Below are 22,645 nucleotides of genomic sequence, written 5' to 3' on the forward strand. Positions count from 1 at the left end.
TTTGTAAGGCTTTGTATGCCTTGAAAATTATTCAGAAGCACAGGAATCTGAAAAAGAACTGCTTTAATGGATAGCCAAGAAGTACAATGGATGCATGAATTCCAAAGCACTTTTGAATAATTCTTGAAGTATTCATAGCTCTGGTATTTTTAGCTTAAGTGTAAAAATTTATTTTTTAAAATAATTGTGGTATAGCTATCAGAATAATATATTGTAAATGGCTTCTTAAGGCAGTGGTGGTGTACACACACTTATGGTGATGCATTTTATGATCAGTATTCAAACATTCCTGTTCTCCTTATTAGCTTCATCTGTGGATGCATGGCATAAGTAACTACAGCAGCCTTTCCAACAGAAGAAATAGTTTTAGCACTCCTGGGGCAAAAATTATTATGACATAATTAATTAAATAGAGGAGATTGGAATACTAATGGCATTTTATGTGTTAGCTTGACATTAGTAATGTTAATATGTGATCTGTGGAATGCTATTATTTGCGCTAGTAGAAGATGGTGAGTTGTTAAACTAAATATCTAGAAGTGGAAATGATTCTTTGAAATTATAAAATTTTTGGAGCAATTGCAAACCACATTTCTGATATCTAAATAAACTAATAATGTACCTCTCTTTTTAATCTTGAATTAAGATTTCCAGATTGATTTAGTTGTATTGATTTTATTCAATTTATATGGACAGCCATCTGCTTTTCTCTGTATATGAAGTCTTAAGCATACCTTCTCCATAATGAGGGGAGGAGTATCCAGGATAGTATCCAGGATGGGTTGACCTTGTCCTCTCATTGATTGGGCTGAGTCAGATAAACTCTTTGGGCCACGCCCTGGTCACCAGGTACCACCCAGTTATCCACTCAGCCCCTCAACGGGCGGCTGTGATCATCTCAAGCTCCTGGAAAATTTTTTAAAAGGATTGAATGCATTGTTAACTGGATTGCATTCACTGCTTCCCTGCCTGAGTGAGTAACTGGCTCTTGGCTGATTGCCTGGCCAGGAAAAGAGAGAGACAGAGCATACACAGCAAGCCCTTCAGGGCAACGCGCAGCCCAGGTCATAAAGAGAGACCTAGGGCACTAATCGAGACTGCGGGTGAGGGGACGCTCCCCTGGAAACCCCGGGAAGACAGTCACGTCAGAGAGGCTCAACATAGTGGAGCGCCCGCGCCTGCCTGCGAGTGCCAGAGAGAGATAGCGCCCGTGCCTGCCTGCGAGTGCCAGAGAGAGATAGGTGCCCGCAGTAGCTTGCAAAGCTCGGAAGAGAGCAGAGGAAGCGAGAGAGAGAGTTCTTCAGCAGCAGCGGAAGCTGCGTGGCAGCCCCAAAGGCACAAGCTGCTTCCACGTGTTCCCAGGGAAAGGAACTTTTTGAATTTGGAGCCGGTGGCCATTTTGGAACTACTTGATCCAAGATGGCGGCACCCAGCAGCACAGAGGATACCGGCAAGACTCCAGCCCAGCAGCCAGCAGCCCCACTGGAGGAGCAGCTAAACAGGTCAGAGACTGCTACAGAGGCTGCTAAGGGAAGAGGAGGAGGCAAGGCAAAGGCAAAGAGAAAGCACATCTCCTCCAAGGGGGCCAAAGAGGCAGGCTGCAGCTCCAAACCCCCAAAGCCTGGCTCCAAATACGAAAGGCAGAGGCACTGAGCCTTGGAGTGCATTTGCCACAAGGCCAGCAGGAAGAGGACTACCCCTGACCGGGAACCTGGGGAAGGATTTCCAGGGATTCTTTCTCCTGGCAGGACTGCAGATGGGGAACCCCCCACACACACACACAGGTGAGTATTCCCTTTGATACTTCAGGTATCTGGGGGGCTGCACAAGGATGGCAATCACCCCCACGCCCCACAGCAGCAGGACCCTCACCATAGCCCTTCCCGTCCACACCTGCTGGCACACAGGCAGGAATACCACCCACATCAGGGATGCCCAACTTCCAGGATATGATGATGCGGGCCTTCCAGAAGTGCATGGCAGCAACCTTTCAGCAGCCACAGATACAGACCCAGGCAGCCCCCGTGCCTAGGGCCTCGGAAGGGCTAGAGACCCAGGAGGAAGATTTTCCAGAATCACCTGCCTCCTCCCAGGGGGACAGCGATTCGGATTCCGAAGAAGGCGAAATCAGAGAGAATAGACTCTCTGAGGACGAAGGCATGCCTCCTCCCAAACCTACCTTCTCCGGATTGTTCCAGCCCTATTTGTACAAATCTCTTCTGTTCAAGGCCAAGACATCTGCCAAGCTTGGCAACAGGCCAACAGAAGCCCCGATACAACCCCAGGGGTTTTCAGCCGAAAACATTTTCGAAGAGAAGGCCATCGAGGCAGACACGGTGCCCACACCCAAGTCGTTCCTAGACATGATCAAGCAGCAATGGGCCTCCCCCACAGCAGGCCCCATGCCCACTTCCACGGACAAGGCCTTCTTCAACGTGGACAGGGATATGGTCCAGGTGCTTTCGCAACCCGCCATCGACGCGCCTGTCACGGCCCTGCATACGCCTACTAACATGCCAGGGGAACCAGAGGATGCCCTGAAGGTGGAAGACAAAAAAAGCTGACCTCACCTTACAGAGGATGCATCAAGCAGCGGCCTGGCAGTGAGAGCAGCCACCACTACCTCCTTCTTCAACCAGTCTTCTCTGCTGTGGCTGTAAGACCTGCAGCAGCGAATTCCCATTTCGGATGGCAGGGCCCACCAAGACATCAACAAGCTGGTGGCCACCACCCAATTCTCCTCAGATGCTACCTTATAGCTGCAGCCAGGTTTCAAGTAAAGACTCCACCATTCACAAGAATTCCAACTTCAGGGCGGCACCATACCCTAGACACCCCAACTCCCGGGGGCAGGATTTCGGGTCCTCCTTCTGGGGTCAGGATTCCTTCCGGGGGTCAGAGTTTGGGTACTCGGTCCCCAGGCAGTACCAGGCAGAGATACCCAGATAGACAGCAGAGGGGCAGGCAGCAGAAGAGGCCCTTTCGAGGGGGCGGAGGAGGCAGCGGCCGGCGCTCCTTCCACAAGAACTAGACCTAGCTCACCTCCCGTTGGGGGGCACTTGGCATACTTCGCCGACCGCTGGGACTTAACCTCCTCCGACAAGTGGGTCCAGAACACCATTCAGTATGGTCTCTCACTCAAGTTCCTCTCCAATCCCCCGAATTCCTTTCGGAGCTGCCCTGTATCAAGCAACCCAACCCGGAGGTTGCTGATGCAGGAGTCCATCCAACACCTGTTGGACATCAGGGCCATCCAGCCAGTGCCTCTAGAGCAGCAAGGCCAGGGGTATTCTCTTTGTAATTCCTACAGCCTCAGGAGGCTGGAGAGCGAGTCTTTACTTGAAACGCCTGAACTGTTTCATCCGCTATCAGAGGTTTAAGATGCATTCACTGCATTCCATCCTGGAAGGGATTAGGCAGGGAGATTTTCTCACCTCCATAGACGTCACAGAGGCCTACCTGCATATACCCATAGCCCCGGAACACCATAAACATCTCAGGTTCTGTTACCTAGGGCACCACTTCTAGTATCGAGCCCTGCCTTTCGGTTGTCGTCCGCCCCTCGAGTTTTCACGAAGGTAATGGCGGCATTGGCAACTCACCTGAGGCAGGTTCCTGTTTGAATGCAATGTTACTTAGATGACCTGCTGTTGCAGTCGTCCTCCTTCAAGGGTGCGCAATGGGATCTAGACATTACTATGGCAGTCCTGAGAGACCACGGGTTTTCGGTAAACGGCCAAAAGTCATCTTCACCCCTCCACTAGTCTGGTCCACCTAGGAGCCCTGATAGATACAGAGGCAGGCACGGTTTCTCCGTCATCAGAAAGACAGCTCTCTCTTAGGCAGCTAGCCGCTCAGGTAGCCAGGGGGTGTAGGGTATCCTTAGCCACACTGTCCAAGCTGCTTGGCACCATGGTATCTGCCATTGGCATTGTCTCTTGGGCTCAGTTCCACACCAGAGACCTCCAATGGTTCCTTTTGCCTTTCCAGCGAAGGCGCATGAGCTGCTCCCAGACCAAGGTTCTTCTGCCCACAGAAGTATCCTGCTCACTGACTTGGTGGACGTCCCCGGCAATCTCCAAGGGCGAGATCTTCAGAACGCCAGAGAGGGTGACGGCAGCAACAGGCGCAAGCCTGTTGAGATGGGGCGCCCATCTGTGGGCTCAGATGGCGCAAGGACAATGGAACCAGGCGGAACTGACTCACAACATAAACTGGTTGGAGTTCAGGGCGGTCTGCCAGGCCCTCCTTCAATTTCGTCACCTTGTCATGGGCAGCCACATCTTAGTCCTCACAGACAACATCACCACCAAGGCTCATATAAACAGACAGGGGGGGACCAGATCGAAGGCCCTCATGAAGGAGGCCAAATGACTGGGACAGTGGGCCGAAAGGAACCTTCTGTCATTGACTGTGGAATATATAGTGGGGGTGGACAACATCAGAGCTGACTGGCCCAGCCGGACCGAGGTGGACAATTCAGAGTGGAGGCTGCAGCTGGCAATTTTCGAGGAAGTGGCAAGGCACTTCGAGCGCCCGGAGGTCGACCTATTCGCCACCCCTCTCAACGCTCAGCTCCCAAGGTTTTATTCCAGGTATCAAACACAGGGGGTGGGGGTGGACTCTCTCTGATGCCCATGGCCCCAGGGGCTCCTCTACGCCTATCCATCATTACCCCTGATTCCCAAGATCATACAGAAAATCCTGTGGGAGGGGGCTGGGGTGGTGGTGATTGCCCCACACTGGCCCCAGGGGCCTTGGTTTGCCAATCTCCAATCTCTCTCAGTGGACAGGCCCTGGATGATCCCCCAGGAGAGGATCTCCCTCAGCCAGGGATCTCTGGGGCACCCGGACCCTCAGTGGCTTCAGTTGACAGCTTGGTGTTTGAACAGAGCATCCTGACGGAAGGCCACTTCTCCCCCAGGATGATAGAGACTATTCAGGCAGCTCACAGACCTTCCACGGAGTGCATTTACGGCGCTACATGGCATGACTTTTCAACATGATGCAGCTCCAGGGGCCACGATCCGGTTCAAGCCACGATTCCGCAGGTTCTGGACTTCTTTCAGGCGGGCCTGTTAGCTCCCAACACGATTAGGAGACAGATCTTGGCCATCTCATTGGTACTTCTGTGCGGTAGGTCTCAGACCTTGACTCACCACCCCATGGTCAGGCAATTCCTCAAGGGGGCATTCAATCTTAAGCCAACTACGGTACACAGGTACCTCTCCTGGGACTTGCATAAGGTGTTGGACGCTCTGACAGGCCCTCCTTTCGAACCCTTGTGAACTGTGTCTCTTAAGTTTTTGACTCTTAAAGTGGCCTTTCTGGTGGCCATCACCTCAGCCAGGCGGATATCCAAACTACAGGCTCTATCGGCCAGGGAGGATCTCTCCGTGTTCCACCAGGACAGGGTGGTACTAAGGTTGGACCCCTCCTTCATCCCTAAGGTGTGCTTCTGCTTCCATCACTCACAGGAATTGATATTGCCTAATTTCTGCTCGGACCCCTCTCATCCGTTAAGAGAGGAAGTGGCACACCCTAGACGTAAGGAGGGCTCTGAGGATTTACCTCAGAAGAACCAGGCCGAACAGGAAGTCTGAAGCCCTGTTTGTCTCTTTCCAGCCGGGATCCCTGGGGAACAAGGTGACATCCACCACCATAAGCAGTTGGTTATGAGCCTGTATTGTTACCGCCTACCAAGCACGGGGTCTGCAAACACCGAGCTCCATTACAGCGCATTCCACACAAAGTGCGGCCACCACAACGGCCTGGGCCACCCAGGCTTCATTAACAGAGATCTGTAGGGCAGCTACTTGGTGTTCCCCCTCACCATTCGTGAAGAACTACAAACTGGACTCCTTTGCCTCTTCAGAAGCTTCATTTGGGTGTAGGGTGTTGCAGGCTGTGCACAGGGCAGAGTTGGCACCTCACCAGGCATAAGGTTTATGCGAGCTCTTAACATGGGTAACCCTCCCTAGGGACGTGTAAGCTTTGGTACGTCCCATCCTGGATACTCCTCCCCTCACTATGGAGAAAGGGCGTTGGTACTTACCTGATACGCCTCTTCTCATAGTGGGGGAGGGTTATCCAGCCCCTCCCTGATATGGTTATGTAACATGAGCGTTATGTTTGATGGTTGAGCTGTTCTGTTGAAGAAATAAATAAAAGTTGAAACTAAGATTAAAGTCTGGAGTGGATGACACAGCAAGTCAGATAAGGTTCTTCGCCGATAACTGGGTGGTACCTGGTGACCAGGGCGTGGCCCAAAGAGCTTATCTGACTCAGCCCAATCAATGAGAGGACAAGGTCAACCCATCCTGGATACTATCCTGGATAGTCCTCCCCCACTATGAGAAAAGGCGTATCAGGTAAGTATCAACGCCCTTTTTCACAACTTTCAGCAAAAATGTGCAATTGCTGGAGGGACAAGAGGCATTTTATAAGAAACAGTTTTTATTTGGCTTGCTTTTGCTTTGCTCTTCTTTGAATCTTAAATTGAATAAGGATTCTTTTCAATGGTTAATGTTGAAAAAATAGGAGGTAAGAAGTTAAACATGGGAGTTTTGTTTTATTCTTTGACTCCCCCCTTCATTCATTCATTCTTTCATCCATTCAATTTGTATAGCCACCCATCTAAGTCAATGATTCTTGGTGTCTTACAATTCAAAAAGCGTACTACAGTTTAAAATACTAAAATGTTTTAAAGCACTAAAAACACTAAAACATCCAGATTAAGTATACAAAGGACCAAGATATTTGCCAGTTAGCATTACAGCTAGGAAACAGGGCCCTTAACCCATTCAGCACCCCAAGCATGGTAACATAATTTTTTAGGGCCTTAGGAAAGCTTAGTAGGGTTGGAGCCATTCAAATCTCTGAAGGATGTTCCATAGAGCAGGGGCCACTGTGGAAAAGGCTCATCATCTGATCCCTGCTACTTGGCATTCTTTGACTGATGGGATCTGCATCAAGTTCATTCTGCTAAATTAGTTGAACAAGTAGAGACTCTTGAAAAAAGGAGAGTCCTCCAGTACCTCAATCTCAAGTCATTTAGATCTTTAAAGGTAACCACCAGGACCTTGAATTGCACCTGGAAGCACACTGGCAACCAATGTACAGAAGTGGTGCTACATGTGCCATGTTTCTGGCACATTTACCCTCAGGCACGGCCGTATTCTGCACTAGAAGTTTTTGAATGGTCTTCAGAGCAGCCCCATGTAGAGAATGTTACTAGAGGTTACAAAGGCGTGAGTTACTATGTGCAGGTCCGCCTGCCCCAAGTATGGGTGCAACTGGCACACCGAAGATATGCTTAGGCCCTCCTAGATACATCTGCCATCTGCTCTTTGAGCAGGAGCCACAAGTCCAGGCCATATTGTAGTTAAAAGTCCTATTGAAAACCGTAATGAATAGTTCATTTTTATTGTTATATTTGAATAATTTTTCCTTCTGTGGTAAAAATATATAATTTTGACAGAACTTTAGGTCATACAAGCCTTTGGGACCTTTATATAGCCCTGGTGCCACAAGTTATATATATAATCTGTTATAATAGATAACGTAGCTAAGAATTTTCATAAATCTCTTTGTCCAGCTCAGTTATTCACTTAAAAATATTTATATCTTACCTGTTTTTCCAAAACAGTTCTGGATAGTACACAGCAGATATGTTTACTAAATAAGCCAGCTCTTCATTAGTATAATATCAGTAAAGTTATATTTCATTATCTGTGCCAATAGAGTCCTATGTTTGGTAATAGCATTTTTTTCCAAAAATAGGGAAGTAATTAAGTAGGAAGAATCATTTTATTTTTTTACTCTTTTCATTCCAGCTCTCTTTTGGGGTTGTCACTTGGTTGCTAGTTTTCTCTAACCAATTTTTTTTCTTGAACAGACTTCAATGTGGAGTACATTCAACGTGGTGGCTTACGAGATCCTTTGATCTTCAAAAATTGTGATGGTCTTGGAATAAAGTGAGTGGTGGAAAAATAACAATTTGACATTAGACAAGATCACTATTTCCCCTATGATATAATGTGTTACTGAGCCAGAATGCTTTGTTTGTCCTTTCCCAGGTTTTTGACAATGACTGGAGATGGGACTAGTGTAGGAAGAGACTCAACTGACTAGTCTAAAGCTTATTTTAATGCACATGATATTGAAGTTGACGATAATTGCATGTATTCAAATTAGATGTGATATTTAGTGTAGGATCTATTGAGATGTTAAGGTTACTGATCACAAGTTGTGAGTTCACTTTTAGTTACTATAGAAATAAGGGTGCAATCCAGTCCTTAAATGCCTCCCCTGGGTCTGAAAATGTACAAATGTCATCCAGTCATGAATTTTGGAACAATGTGATAGATAATACAGGTAATACAACGATCTGTCTTAACTTGGAAGAAGTCAATTATCTCTAGACCGGTGTTAAGCATACTGTACTCCGGACTCAACACTGGATCCCAGCATTCTTAGGTTGATAGTCTTAAAGCCTCATTGTTTTCTTGACTGTATTTGCCATTCAGTCAGATGTTGAGAAAGAAACTAAACGAATAGCCTAATTTTTTAAAAAAGTTTGGCATTTCTATAAGAGATTTGCAGGAAAAAACTTACAAGCTAGAGAGAGAACTTTGTGTATATAGCATAAAGAAGAGAGGGTTGTAAGAAGACACAATTGCTGTTTTCAACTTTCTAAGAGTTATCACAACAGGATTGGTCAGGAGGATAGGATATCCTAATGATAAGAATTGTTCAACAGTGAAGAAGACTGCCAGTGAAGAGTTTGATTCCAGAAAAGGGCTTGAACTAGATTGACAAGGAACTTCCAAGTCTTACATTCTATGATTTCATTTTTTTAATAATAGACTGTTGTTCTTGCTAAAGTAAACAATCCTCCCATAAAAGCATGTACTTTCAATAATTGTTTTGACGTCATCAAAACCCATTTTGTTAATCACTGAGGCAGTTATTTTTTCCTTTCTTTAATTGGGCAGGCATGTTTGAGAATCCATGCTGTTGATCCAATTGAGTTGGTTCAAGTAGAACTCTCTATTTGGTATTCATTAATTTAGTGCTGCCCTGTGTATCTGTTGATTTTTCTAGACATTTTTCAAGGATAATGTATCCATTGAATGTATTGCAATAGTTACAAGAGAATGTAAGCAATGCCTGAATAACTACTGCCATATCTGATTGTGGTTAAGGAAGAGTTTTTGCTAATGCACTAACTGTAGTTGTCAAATGGCTCTTGGCTGTAATTGATTTCTGTTTTCATTGAGGATCAAAGAGCAGATTAGGAATCTGTTTTAAAAGTGAGCGCAGTTTCTTCTAAACCAAGACTGAACTTCAGTTCCCCAAGTGTAGTTTTGTATCTGTCAGTAGAATTCCCATTTGGCCTGGATTGAATTTCAACTTTCTCCTTTATTCAGCCCATTCGGCTTAGATAATGTTTGAGGATATAGGCATGATAGAAATAAAGTAAATTACAGTAGCTATTAACTGGATCTTGCTACAATAAGCTATTAGGAACCAGCAGATGGCAGAGTTGGACCATTTTATCCAGTTGTTCACCCTGCTAAGGTTTTATTCAGGTCACTGATGTAAAACTGGCTAGAGAGTGATGTCCCTTGCAACCAAAATAGATAGACTTTGCTCACTTTCAGACCATTAGCTCCACCCAAACAGAAATCCAGCATATAGCATTCAACATGGGGCCAAATATCAGTTTGGAAAGATTTTTTTTTTAATTATCCTGGAAAACACACAATTGTGAGCAATTTCTAACATGGCTGCCTCAGTAATTCATTGAAATCCTCAGAATTTAAAGAAATGAAATGAAAGCTCATTCTTTTTGACTGCCTTAATGGGATTTTTAGATAGTGGGGTGTAAAGTGTGCTGTTAGCATCTCTATACTATCCTGGCCATCTATATCCACTCAAAATTAGCCGACAAAGGGAATATCTAGATAATTAGAAAGAGTTCTTATAAATCACAACCACCCCACATCTAATCCTAGCCTAGTATATTATTGAACAGCACTAGAAGATAGAGGTCTCCACTCACAGTTCTTCATGTTATATCCCAGACCAGTACTTTCATCCATAATAATTAAATCCAGATAACAAAGTTTACCAATAAATGATCTGGCATTGAAGAGTGGGATCTTCAGGTTGGAAGGCTCAGCTCGACTTGTCTGCCTTAGTCAGACTGCAATCTGAAAAGAAGGAAGGCCAGACAGCAGCCTATCCTCTGTTACCTGCATTGACCAAATTGCAAGCTGTGATATTGCTCCCTACCTAGCCTCTCCAACTACTTGTCTGTAAACAGAACAAAGTAAGTTGCCTTTAACCCCAAGGCTTCCATAAGGTTTTCCTAAAGTACACTGTATTACTTTTAAAACAACACCCTTCAGTCTTAACATTTTGAAGCTGGATAACTGCAAAGAGTTAAATAATGCAATACTGAAGAAACTAAAAACTAAACAAGGAGTGCTGCAGCAATGATTGTTTTGCAAATTAAAAGCCTGGGATGTTTTTAAATACACACCTAGTATTTAAAGAACAGAGTAGCATCATGCCAGCCTCCCTGAGAAAATAATTTTACAGTTAGAATTCCATACATGAGAATTCCTCTTTCCAGACACCATCCATTTTGCTTGTAAAAGTATCCAGAAAGTAACATATAATAATTTTACAAGATGGTACTAGTGTGAAAGTAATAACTCCTTTGGGTATTGGGGCTTCAGTCACATTGGACTATAAAATAGCACTAGCTCTTAGACTAATATACTGCTTCACAGTGCTTTACAGCCCTCTCTCAGCTGTTTACAGAGTCAGCATATTGCCCCCAACAATCTGGGTCCTCCTTTTACCCACCTGGGAAAGATGGAAGGCTGAATTAACCTTGAGCCGGTGAGAATCGAACTTCAGGCAGTTGGCAGAATTAGCCTGTAATACTGCATTCTAATCACTGCATTACCATCTTATAAAAGATTACACATACAGCTATGTCTATTACAAATGGACTGAGAATGAGTGAGAATGTTGTCCTACTTGTGAAGGGTACATTCTCTGATTATTGTATACCAAAAAGCTAACTGGCTGTGTTCTGAACTAACTGAAGTGGGCAGACAGTCATCAGACACTGCCACATGTAACGGATTCCAGTAAGCTAATTTGGAGGATAGCTATAAATGGGAACTGAAGCCATACTGTCTCTGTCTAAACAGGAGAAAGCAACAAGAGATGCTCTATCTGTTGATCTGTTGAGTTTATCTGTTGAGAGTAACAATATCAAACAAGAAATCTGATTTTTAGGAGCTAAAGTGGTTTTCTAAGTGAAAAATGGACAACATTTCATGGTTCATAGTGCAGTCCACCAGAGTAAAGTTATTGGAAGGTACACAGTGGGCGCAGTTAGAGCAAATCCAAAACTGGCCAAAATAAAAAAAAAATGAACAGGAAATCCTTCTCTCTGCTTCATTCATCATCATCCCAGAGGTTATATTTTTTGTTCCATTTTAGGAAACAGCAACATATTCTCAAATGGTTCCTCAATCCATTTTTTTCTCTTTCAGTTACTCAGTTAAATACTCAAAATACTTTTTCCATATTCATGCACTTGCCTTACAATGAGATTTTCTTCCCTAGTAGACAAAGAAAAAAAGGCTTCACTTTCTTATGACAGAATTAGAAGAGCAAAGCTAAGAAGTAGAGGTAAAATTCAGTGGCAACAGGTAGATTAGATACATGCTGAATCTGTCTATGAGGTGCATATTGGGCAAAAACTGCATATATATTTTAACAGGATGTGCATTCAGGTCCTGAATAGCTGACTTCCCCTTCCTCACAAAAAGAACCACCTATGAATCTTGTCTGAATGTTAAAAAAAATTCAGTACTTCACTTGATATGAAGAGCATCCCATTTCACATTCCTAAGTGACATAAAGCAGAAGTTTCATGTTGTCAGTCCTCAATCAATCAATAAGATAATGTGGAAATTTACAGGGCTTAGTAGTATATTACAGAATTGTTCAAAATTTAGCAGGAACTACTGCAGCGAAGTATGGAACCACTTATGCACAGTTCAAGTGCATCTTTACTCAAACAGTTGTTCAGAGAAATAAAATAGTAAATTGCATTGGAGGCTTTAAAGAAAAGTAAGAAACTGGGCTTGGTTATATCTCTAGTTTTACATGATGGATAGTTTTGAAGCAGACTTGTAAGAGAGATAGATAAAAGACCACAGCATTAACTGTGCACAGGGAATACTGACAGTGTGACTGCCGGCGGGCGGTGCCCAGGAGTAGGGCCTTCTCTGTGATGGGCCCAACCCTCTGGAATGACCTCCCCCCCAATATTAGAATCACTGCTGATCTCCGCTCCTTCCGTAAGAAACTCAAGACCCACCTGTTCCAATTAGCTGGCCTGGCCCAATCATAATCATAATCTAATCCCCAACCCTCCTGGCCGGTATTTTAAATTTTAAATTTTGGGGTATTTTAATTGGTTTTAATTATTAGCTAATTTTATGATCATTGTACAGACTTTTTGTTTAATTTGTTTTTCTGGGGTTTTGTATTTCTGTTGTTTATAGTGCATTTTATTTCTGTCTGTACACCGCCCCGAGTCCCCTCGGGGAGAGGGGGCGGTTTATAAATCTAATAAATGAAATGAAAATGAAATGAATGCTGCACATTTTTTTCTGTTTCAGGATGCCAGAGCCAGACTTCAGTGTGAGTGATGTACGGCTCTATGTAGGTAATTATGCATTTTTCTTCTGAATTAAACAGACATGGCAAGATAAAAGCTGGTATGTAATTTACATGTAGAATTTAATTTTAGCAGAACTTTTAAATTGTAAGTAGTCTCTGGTCTTGAAAGGAACAAAATGAAAAATGTTTGTTTTAAAGATTAAGCACCCCTAAATCAGAAGGCCTTGGATAATTATTCTATACCTTGTCTTCTGTATGCCCTTTATCTCAAACCCCCACCACTACCACCACCACCTTTTTAAAAACCATGTTTTATGTATTATCCCGCCTTTCTTGGGCTAGATGTTATTACCGGAAATTGATTAATTATCTATCTATCTTATCAACCGGTAGGGAGTCGTAGGATGGTGGATGTCATGGATGTAAACACACAAAGGGATATTGAGATGACCATGGCTCAGTGGGCACGCTACTATGAAACGCCGGAGGAAGACCGAGAGAAGCTATACAATGTTATCAGCTTAGAATTCAGCCATACCCGGCTTGAGAACCTGGTGCAAAGGCCAAATACGGTTAGTTTGGTGTTTCTTCTTTCCCTTGACGGTATCATTTTTTAATTTTATTTTGAAGGCCATTTGAACAAATTAAGGAGTCCATAGTATTAACTTGGGTCATGGTTTCAGTCATGGATTCAGGTAATATCCGACTAACTTACAGGTGAAACTCGAAAAATTAGAATATCGTGCAAAAGTTCATTTATTTCAGGAATGCAACTTAAAAGGTGAACCTAATATATGAGATAAGACTCATTACATGCAAAGCAAGATAGTTCACACCGTGATTTGTCATAATTGTGATGATTATGGCTTACAGCTCATGAAAACCCCAAATCTACAATCTCAGAAAATTGGAATATTACATGCAATCAATAAAACAAGGATTGTAGATAGAACAATATCGGACCTCTGAAAAGTATAAGCATGCATATGTACTCAGTACTTGGTTTGGGCCCCTTTTGCAGCGATTACTGCCTCAATGCAGCGTGGCATGGAAGCTCTCAGCCTGTGGCACTGCTGAGGTGTTATGGAAGACCAGGATGCTTCAATAGCGGCCTTCAGGTCTTCTGCATTGTTCGGTCTCATGTCTCTCATCTTTCTCTTGGCAATGCCCTATAGATTCTCTATGGGGTTCAGGTCAGGCGAGTTTGCTGGCCAATCAAGCACAGTAATCCCACAGTCATTGAACCAGGTTTTGGTGATTTTGGCAGTGTGGGCAGGTGCCAAGTCCTGCTGGAAAATGAAGTCAGCATCCCCATAAAGCTCGTCTGCGGAAGGAAGCATGAAGTGCTCCAAAATCTCCTGGTAGACGGCTGCGATGACCCTGGTCTTAATGAAGCACAGTGTTCCAAAGTGCTGTTCCTCAGTGGTCCAAAGTCCTCTTTTCTGATGAAAGCAACTTTTGCCAAAAGCACCAAAAACTGGTTCAATGACCGTGGGATTACTGTGCTTGATTGGCCTCTCCATTCTTCCTCCATACTCTGGGTCCTTGGTTTCCAAATGAGATGCAAAAGTTGCTCTCATCAGAAAAGAGGACTTTGGACCACTGAGCAACATGACTTTGGACCACTGTGCTTCATTACGACCAGGGTCAACGCAGCCGTCTACCAGGAGATTTTGGAGCACTTCAAAATCAACTTCCACAGATGAGCTTTATGGGGATACTGACTTCATTTTCCAGCTGCCCACACTGCCAAAAGCACCAAAACCTGGTTCAATGACCGTGGGATTACTGTGCTTGATTGGCCAGCAAACTCGCCTGACCTGAACCCCATAGAGAATCTATAGGGCAGTGATGGCGAACCTTTTTTGGCTCACGTGCCATAAGTGGGGGAAGCGCAGGGGGGTCATGGCGGGCATGCCGCACCCATAATGCAATGTGCGACACCCCCCCCCCCCGATGCGCATGCGCACACTACAGGCGTGACACACCCCCCCTCCATTTTTTGCATGCTTTTTTTGCCCTCCCCAGGCTCCAGAGGCTTTATAGGAGCCTGGGGAGGGCAAAAACAGCCTCCCCCCCTCCCCCCCCTGGAAGCCCTCCGGAGGCTTCAGGGACCTTCAGGACGCTTCCCTGAAGCCTCCGGAGGAGTCAAACGAACCTCTGAGCAAACCAGAAGCACGTTCCCGAACTTCCGGTTTGCCCATAGGGCTGGTTTTTTGCGCTCTGGAGGTTTCAGGGAAGCTCATGAAGCCTCCAGGGGGGCAGTGGAGGCTCTTTTCGCCCTCCCCAGGCTCCTATAAAGCCTCTGGAGCCTGGGGAGGGCGAAAAATGGCTTTAAAAAAGGGTGAACTCAGCTGGCCAGCGCGTGCTGGCCAGCTGACAGGGCAGTACCTTGCGTGCTCTGACAAATGGCTCTGCGTGCCACAGGTTCGCCATCACTGCTATAGGGCATTGCCAAGAGAAAGATGAGAGACATGAGACCGAACAATGCAGAAGACCTGAAGGCCGCTATTGAAGCATCCTGGTCTTCCATAACACCTCAGCAGTGCCACAGGCTGATAGCTTCCATGCCACGCCGCATTGAGGCAGTAATTGCTGCAAAAGGGGCCCAAACCAAGTACTGAGTACATATGCATGCTTATACTTTTCAGAGGTCCGATATTGTTCTATGTAAAATCCTTGTTTTATTGATTGCATGTAATCTAATTTTCTGAGATTGTGGATTTGGGGTTTTCATGAGCTGTAAGCCATAATCATCACAATTATGACAAATCACGGCTTGAACTATCTTGCTTTGCATGTAATGAGTCTTATCTCATATATTAGGTTCACTTTTTAAGTTGCATTACTGAAATAAATGAACTTTTGCACGATATTATAATTTTTCGAGTTTCACCTGTATACTGAGCTGCCAAAAGCAATAATATCGATAGATATTCTTATTGCTGAAGCTTCATCATCCAGCATACATGCATTTTTAATTTTGTACTTAAACTACAGTAGCAATAAAAAGAGAGAAATGCTGATAGGAACTATCAAGGTTGTCATTGTAAGGGAAGGGAGAGGGATAATGTGCTTTTCTCTCTCTATTTGTGATCATAGTGTCCTACCCATGATCCTGAATTTCCAGATTGCTGGAAATCTTGGACTCAAGAATGGAGGGTTACCCCTAGGTGAGGGTTCTTTGCTATCTAAAGTCTGGACACACCACAGCAGAACAGATCTGTATACAGTGCTTTATTGCAGCACACACCTTTCCCAACAATACGCAATTGTTCCCCACTCTTAACGATTTTATAAGCTGATGTTTCCATGTAACATATTTCCATGTAAGTATGTATTTAATACTCAAGTCCTCTAATATTTAATACTTAGTTAAAATAAAAATCCCAAAGTCTTTAAATTGACATACAACCTTTGCCTTCTTCCAAATGTTCTTACGTTAATTGGGATAAATGCTGCCTCGGTGTGGTTGCTATCAGACTCCCAGGAAAGCTCCAGGATCCAGGCAGGAATCCTGCTAGGATACATGGCTGACCTTAGCTTGTAGTTCTGGCAATTGACTGGTGGTCCTCTTGACTGCCTGGAAGAGCTGCCAATCTCCAGCTTCCCTGTCTGCTTCCCTATCGGCTTGTCGTTATCTTATCCCCTGTTTTCCTGCACATCACTTCCCTTTGTTGTAGCATTTACTTTTGTAAGCCAAGAGCCTGGGTGGGGTACGGCTGCCTCTGGATGTTAAGACATCCTTGAAAACAACAGGGTGTGGCTCGGTTATTGCAGGCAGCGGGAATACGCTGGCAGAGATGCTTGTGAGTAAAGCTGTGAGTATATAAATGCATAATGGAAGTGGAAGGGGAAGTGTTTCTGTCTGGCTGCATCTGTTTTGGGTTCAGTCTCAATTTAAGATTGAGTTTGGGGAACAAGAATATGAAGAGGAGATTTTTACATGGTTGCATGATCCTATCAGCTTCTCTCACCCCCCACGGTTAGCATGACCTTCTCCTTTCTGTCATTTAAGAAATTAGTTAAGGCAAATTGATTGAAAATTATTTTTTCTAGAATTAAGATGCTGACTTTTTATGATTATGTATTAAGATTTGATATTTTGATGTAATCTAGGAGTTTGGAGGGAGGGGGCGTCTGCCACATTTGCAACTGCCAAAATTTGTAATTCCACCTACCCCTTTTCCACATAAATGTTTTTAAAAAAACCAATAAAACTTTTTGAAAAAAAAAAAAAAAAGAAATTAGTTAAGGCTTTCTATTCCATTTGGCTTTTGGAAAAAACAGTGGTAAAAATCGTGGTTCCCCTGTATAATCTCTTAGCAATTATTCTTCGTATTAGTATGTTTTAATTTGACTGCATATTTCTGGGATTTTTAATGTGTTTTATGTCTTAGCGTTTGTTGATTTTATAGGGTAGGCGATAGTATGATATATGGAATCTTGCTTGCTGAGTTTGGTTGTTTGCTTGCAGATGTTTTATTATCTGACTAGGTAACATCATCAGTGCTAGGGAGTGTAGTGTTTGCTCCCTGTTTATATGCAAGAGATTTTTATTTATTTATTTATTTATTTATTTATTTATTTTTATTTAAAAGATTTATATGGCCATCCATCTTAAGCAACTCTGGGTGACTTACAACAACCATAAAACCAGTAAATAATCATAAACAGAAAACAATATCCTGTGCCATAGTCATCCCCATGCCCCACAGCAGGATCAACTACCTTCCTTCCATGCCTTCTACCCATACAATCTCAGCACCTAAGTGAAAAGCCAAGTCTTAGCAGCCTTCCAACAGCTTGAAGGGTGGAGACCTGGCAAACCCCTGTGGGACAGTATTCCATAAGGTAGGGCAGCCATGGAAAAGTCATGCTTCCAAAGTCCTGCTACATGACAAAATTTTAAGGAGGGGACTTGGAACATGCTCACTCTCTCTGGTCTTGTGGGATAGGTGGATAGTCTTAGGCAGTCCCACAGGTAACCAGATCCCATTCCATATAGGGTTTTAAAGATGATAACCAGCACCATGAATTGCATCCAGAAGAAAACTGGAAGCGCAATAAAGAAGTATTTCTAGGCATTACTGTAAATATAATTCTTAAAACAACAAAAAACCCTCACTGTTTAAAGAACAATATATTGTCCCTAGAGGAAATTATTAATGCTAAAATAAAACCTATGATAAGTTGTAACTGAAAGCTTGCAGTATGTGTGGCATTAATTAGATTTATGTGCATGAGAAATCAATCTGTACTTAAATATAAGCATTCATTCTCCAATGTTGGTGGAGATAGCATCCATGCATGGGTTATACTCTACTATCCAATAGGACTGAGTCTGCAATCTTAAAGTCCTACCTCCTCTTGTAGCTCCACCCAGCTTTGTGACTCAGTCTATTGAAGTAATTGGACATGTGCTACAATCTCTCCCTGATAAATTTTCACCCTTACAAAATTGACCAATATGCATCGACCAAGGCGGCGTTTGGCAGGTGGGTGTTACAACAGGTTGCAGCAAGTCGGCAAACTCCAGCTCGGACGTTGACCCGCCCGTAATCAGGAGACAGCTTTGGTATGTTCCATGCATGGATGCTATCTCCACCAACATTGGAGAATGGGTACTGATCTTATCTGAGATGCCCATTCTCTGGGAAAGTGAAGATAGCATCCAGCCCCACCCTGTACAATTTCTGGTCCGATGCCAGTGGGGAGAGATTGTTTCATGAGTCACACATCAGTCTGCGACATCACCTTCATCAAAAAACTGGATGGAGCTACAAGAGGAGGCGGGACTTTTAAGATTGCAGACTCAATCCTATCAGATAGTAGATGAGTATAAACCATGCATGGATGTTATCTCCACCTTCCCAGAGAAAGGGCATCTCAGGTAAGACCAACCCCCATTCTGATTCCTTCAGCAAGCCAGTTTGGTTTAATTGCTAAGGTTAGAACCGAGGAGATTGTGAGTTCTAGTCCTGCTTTAGGCAACCAAATGTAGCTGGATGACTTTGGGCCAGTGATTCCCTCTCAACTCACAACATCAGACAACAACCAATTCCTGTTGCAGCCAATGGGTCAGCATTTGGTTGGTCCGAAAAAGTGGATCTCTACCTGCAGGAAAAATGCTTGGAAGCAAAAAAAAAATGACTGATCCTTTTATTAGCAATACTAAAGTATATTTAAATCCATTCGACTTCCAGTGAGATGGTGATGTATGAGACTGCACGCATGTGAGCTCCAAACGATAATTTTAAATTTTATTCCATAAATATTGGGTAGCGTTTTTTTTTTAATTGAAGTACACAGCATCAGTATCAGCTGTGATTTGACCACGACAAGCTAAGTTTACTGCAGCACACCAGTAACAAAAAATGTAAACTAATGGTGGAACTCCAAGTATCTTATCTCACAAAACTCATTTCATTTCTCCCAACTGCAATACAGGCAGCCAGTCAGTAAAGCTGAGAGTACTTACTGCAGAAGGATGGAAGTATGATTACAAGCATGAGTAGGAAGGCTGTTGTTATTATTTAAATACTTTAAATGGCACTCACAAGAGATGGTTATTGTTGACTAGGATTAGAGACTAGCGTAATATAAGATTATAAAGAGGGAGAAAGCCAAGCTTACTTCCCCCCCCCTCCAACAAGACTCTCACCTGACTCTTCTTTAGACAATGGCTCAGTTACCCCAAATGAAGGCCCTATGGTCATCTCATGACTAGTCATTAGGGCCTTACTGCATGTTTACAAGAGAGCCAATTAAAACTGGAGTAAATCCAGCCAAAGAATTTGCCTCATGAATCAACAGTCTTTTATATTGACAACACTCCCATAAAGAGGAACTGACCTATGCTGGGATGTGAAGAGGCTGCACTCTGCCAACCCACTCACCCCCAAAGCTTCATCCTGCATCCCTGCCAACCCAAGTTGTCTTTTGCCATTGGAGTGGCAGGGACAGGGAAGTGCAAGGCAGCAGGGGTGGCAGAGTGCAGAATGGGTAAAAGGGCAAAAATGTGGGGGGAGATAGGTGGAAGGAGTAAAGCAGAATTGAGTGCTACAGTGAAGAAAAGTGTGAAATCTTCTAATGACAGTGCAGTTCTGGACTAATGTCCGCTATGGGACTACCGAAACGGCAACACTAAGCAGTGCAGTCATGTGATGTTTCCCATAATGACTGTATTATGGGAAACATCACTTAGCAACAGAAATTCCAATTCCAATTAGGGTCTTTAGATAAGGACTACTTGTAAAGTGATTATCTTTGTTGGGGGGGGGGGGTGTTAATATTTCACCGGTATAGGTGGGAGATATTTATTCCTGACTAACCAGTTCTATTTTGTGACATTCGTTGTGATTCTGCTATTTGTGTGTTTAATTTCTAAGATATTGTATATATTATTTCATAGATAATTTTTCATGAATACAGAATATATCAGTGTAATAATACTAGATCGTTAGTTGAAAGAGTGAGTGAGTAGAGCCTCACTAACTGATACTTAGTGAAATATCCTGCATTTTGAACCTCTATTTAATGTTTTGGAATTGGGTTATTTGGCAGAAAGATATTGAACATTTGTTTGTGACAAACATAAATCTTAATTTAATACATATTTCCAGGTGGATTTAATTGATTGGGTTGACAATATGTGGCCAAGGCATCTGAAGGAAAGCCAGACAGAATCAACAAATGCTATTTTGGATATGCAGTATCCAAAAGTGCAAAAGTAAGTAAAACTTTGTATATAGATCTTTCTTTTCATTGATGTGAGTTTTAAGGAAGATGTTTCTACACTGCTACCTGTCCTTCTATGTTTGTATTGATTGTCAAAGGTCAGCAGTCTGGGCCAGACAGGCTAACATCATTCCTACCTAAGTCCTCCAACAATGCTAATTGGATGGATAACATCTATTAACATTGTATTGTTGAATGGCAAAATAGATTTGTTTTAAACAGCAGATATTACGGGATATAGATTCCTGTTACTGGCTTTCTGATACAATAAAAACAAAACAATCAGGTACTAATCTTATTGTCCCCTTTTCTTTCAACAGTAGAGAGTATTCTTAATATATAGATTCTGGTAATTAATATTATTATTCAATGTGGCATACTAAATATTAACATTAAGCATTTATTCCATCTACAGAGTGTTGCAATTTAATTCAATGAAGTTTATGTTTTCATCATTTCTGGTTTTATTTCAGATATTGCCTGATGAGTGTTAAAGGATGCTACACAGATTTCCATGTGGATTTTGGTGGCACATCAGTATGGTATCACATCCACAGAGGGGGGAAGGTACCGTGGCATTTCCAACAACCTACTTTTTGTGAGAAGTTTTGAGTAAAGAGGTTGTAACTGCAAATGGTCACTGTGCACAGCGGTTGCTAAATGAGAGCTACCTGCAGATATTCATTTCACTTGAGGAGTCACTTGCAACTCATTTGGATACCTCGCTCTAGAATCAAACTTATTGATTGGGCTGTTTTAACAGGATTCCTCAGTGTCACTATTAACTTACACTATGTAACTATTATATATTTTTATATTACACAATATGTAATTAATAGCACATGAAAGCTAATTTTAACAATGATGAATAGTTAATGAAATAACTGTGTTTTATTAATTATATGCCTAAGCCAGCTGATTGTAATAGCTTATATTAAAAATAGGATATATGGAGTAAATTGTTTTTTTTTTAAGTAGATTGAAAAAACCAATCTACAATGGGTATCAAACACACTTCATCACGTGATATATTGCAGTCCCGTCCCGTTCCCCCCCCCCCATTCGTTAAACCAGACGGCATGGCCGGTAAATGAAATGTCCCGCCGGCAGGCCGCAAGTTTGACACCCTGATCTACAAAGCCAGTGAATCCACTTAATTCTTTTTAAATAATTACCATTTTTTCTAAAGAATTTGCTTTCCGGTATAAATGGTCAAAATCAGAAAAATAACACTTTACACATTAGCTCATGCTATTCAACTGCAGCATTATTTTATTACCCATTTGGGACAGAGACGTTACTATAATTTTTACCTGGTCTTATTAAAAAAGCAGAAATTTCTTGGGGGGCTTAATCTCATTTGAAGACTTTTATATGCCTAGTTCTTGAATCATTTAATATTCCATTTGAAAGAAAAGTAAAAAAATTGAGATACCTGTTTTATCCTACTGACAAACTTTCCTTTCATTGTCACGTTTTAAATCATTTGCTTTGTTAATTGTACAGCCATTACTCATTTAGTGACTACCTCAATTAGTGACCATTCAGGACTACAATAATAATAAATGGTGATTAAAAATTCATATTCCAACCAATCCGTGCATTTGGGCCTGACAATAGAAGCCTTCAGAGTGAAATTGGTTAAAATCATGTTAGTTTCAGGCAGCTAAGAATGCTAATTAACTAATTAAGGTTACAGAATTGAGCTTGTTACCTTGTTTGCAGTTTTTAGGGAAACACTGCTGTGTGGAGAAAAGCAGCCCAGGAAGAAAGCTTATTTAAGCAATCTTTCCAACCTGTAAGGGAAGCAAAATAGATCAGGCACAGGACACTAGGAAAGAAGGAATCCGTGATCTTCATAACCTCTATCTCTTTCAATCATGTATTCGCTTCGTAATTATTTTACTTAATAACCAAGTTATTAGAATGGAACACAGTTGCTGAATGAGGAGAAAGTACACTAAATGACCCCCCCTCCCCATTTAAATTAACTGGATTAGTTGCATTAACTGTAGAAATTCGGGAATTTATAAGGATTCTTCAATACTTCACTGAACTCTACAGTATATATAAACGAGTAAAATCCAAATGGCTAGTTTTCTATGCCAATCTAAAACTGAAATAAATAATATATACAACACAGAGAGCACTATTACAAAATGGAGAACACAACGATTAATCTACTCTA

The 22,645-nt window shown here is 42.7% G+C and overlaps 1 protein-coding gene across 2 annotated transcripts in view; it reads left to right on the plus strand.

The window, feature by feature from the left end:
* Positions 1-22,645, plus strand: part of KDM2A (lysine demethylase 2A) — a 74,307-nt gene that overhangs the window by 27,809 nt on the left and 23,853 nt on the right. The window contains exons 5-9 of one of the 2 annotated variants that reach the window (XM_081943292.1): positions 7,898-7,976; positions 12,717-12,763; positions 13,111-13,289; positions 20,343-20,449; positions 20,931-21,024. In XM_081943292.1, the coding sequence (XP_081799418.1) occupies positions 7,898-7,976; positions 12,717-12,763; positions 13,111-13,289; positions 20,343-20,449; positions 20,931-21,024 (506 nt within the window). Of the gene's footprint in view, positions 1-7,897; positions 7,977-12,716; positions 12,764-13,110; positions 13,290-16,024; positions 16,047-20,342; positions 20,450-20,930; positions 21,025-22,645 lie in introns of those variants that run through there. The other variant, XM_081943293.1, reaches the window with a different exon arrangement.

Source organism: Natrix helvetica, assembly GCF_964273705.1.
Source record: "Natrix helvetica genome assembly, chromosome: 1".
Classification (NCBI taxonomy): domain Eukaryota; kingdom Metazoa; phylum Chordata; class Lepidosauria; order Squamata; family Natricidae; genus Natrix; species Natrix helvetica.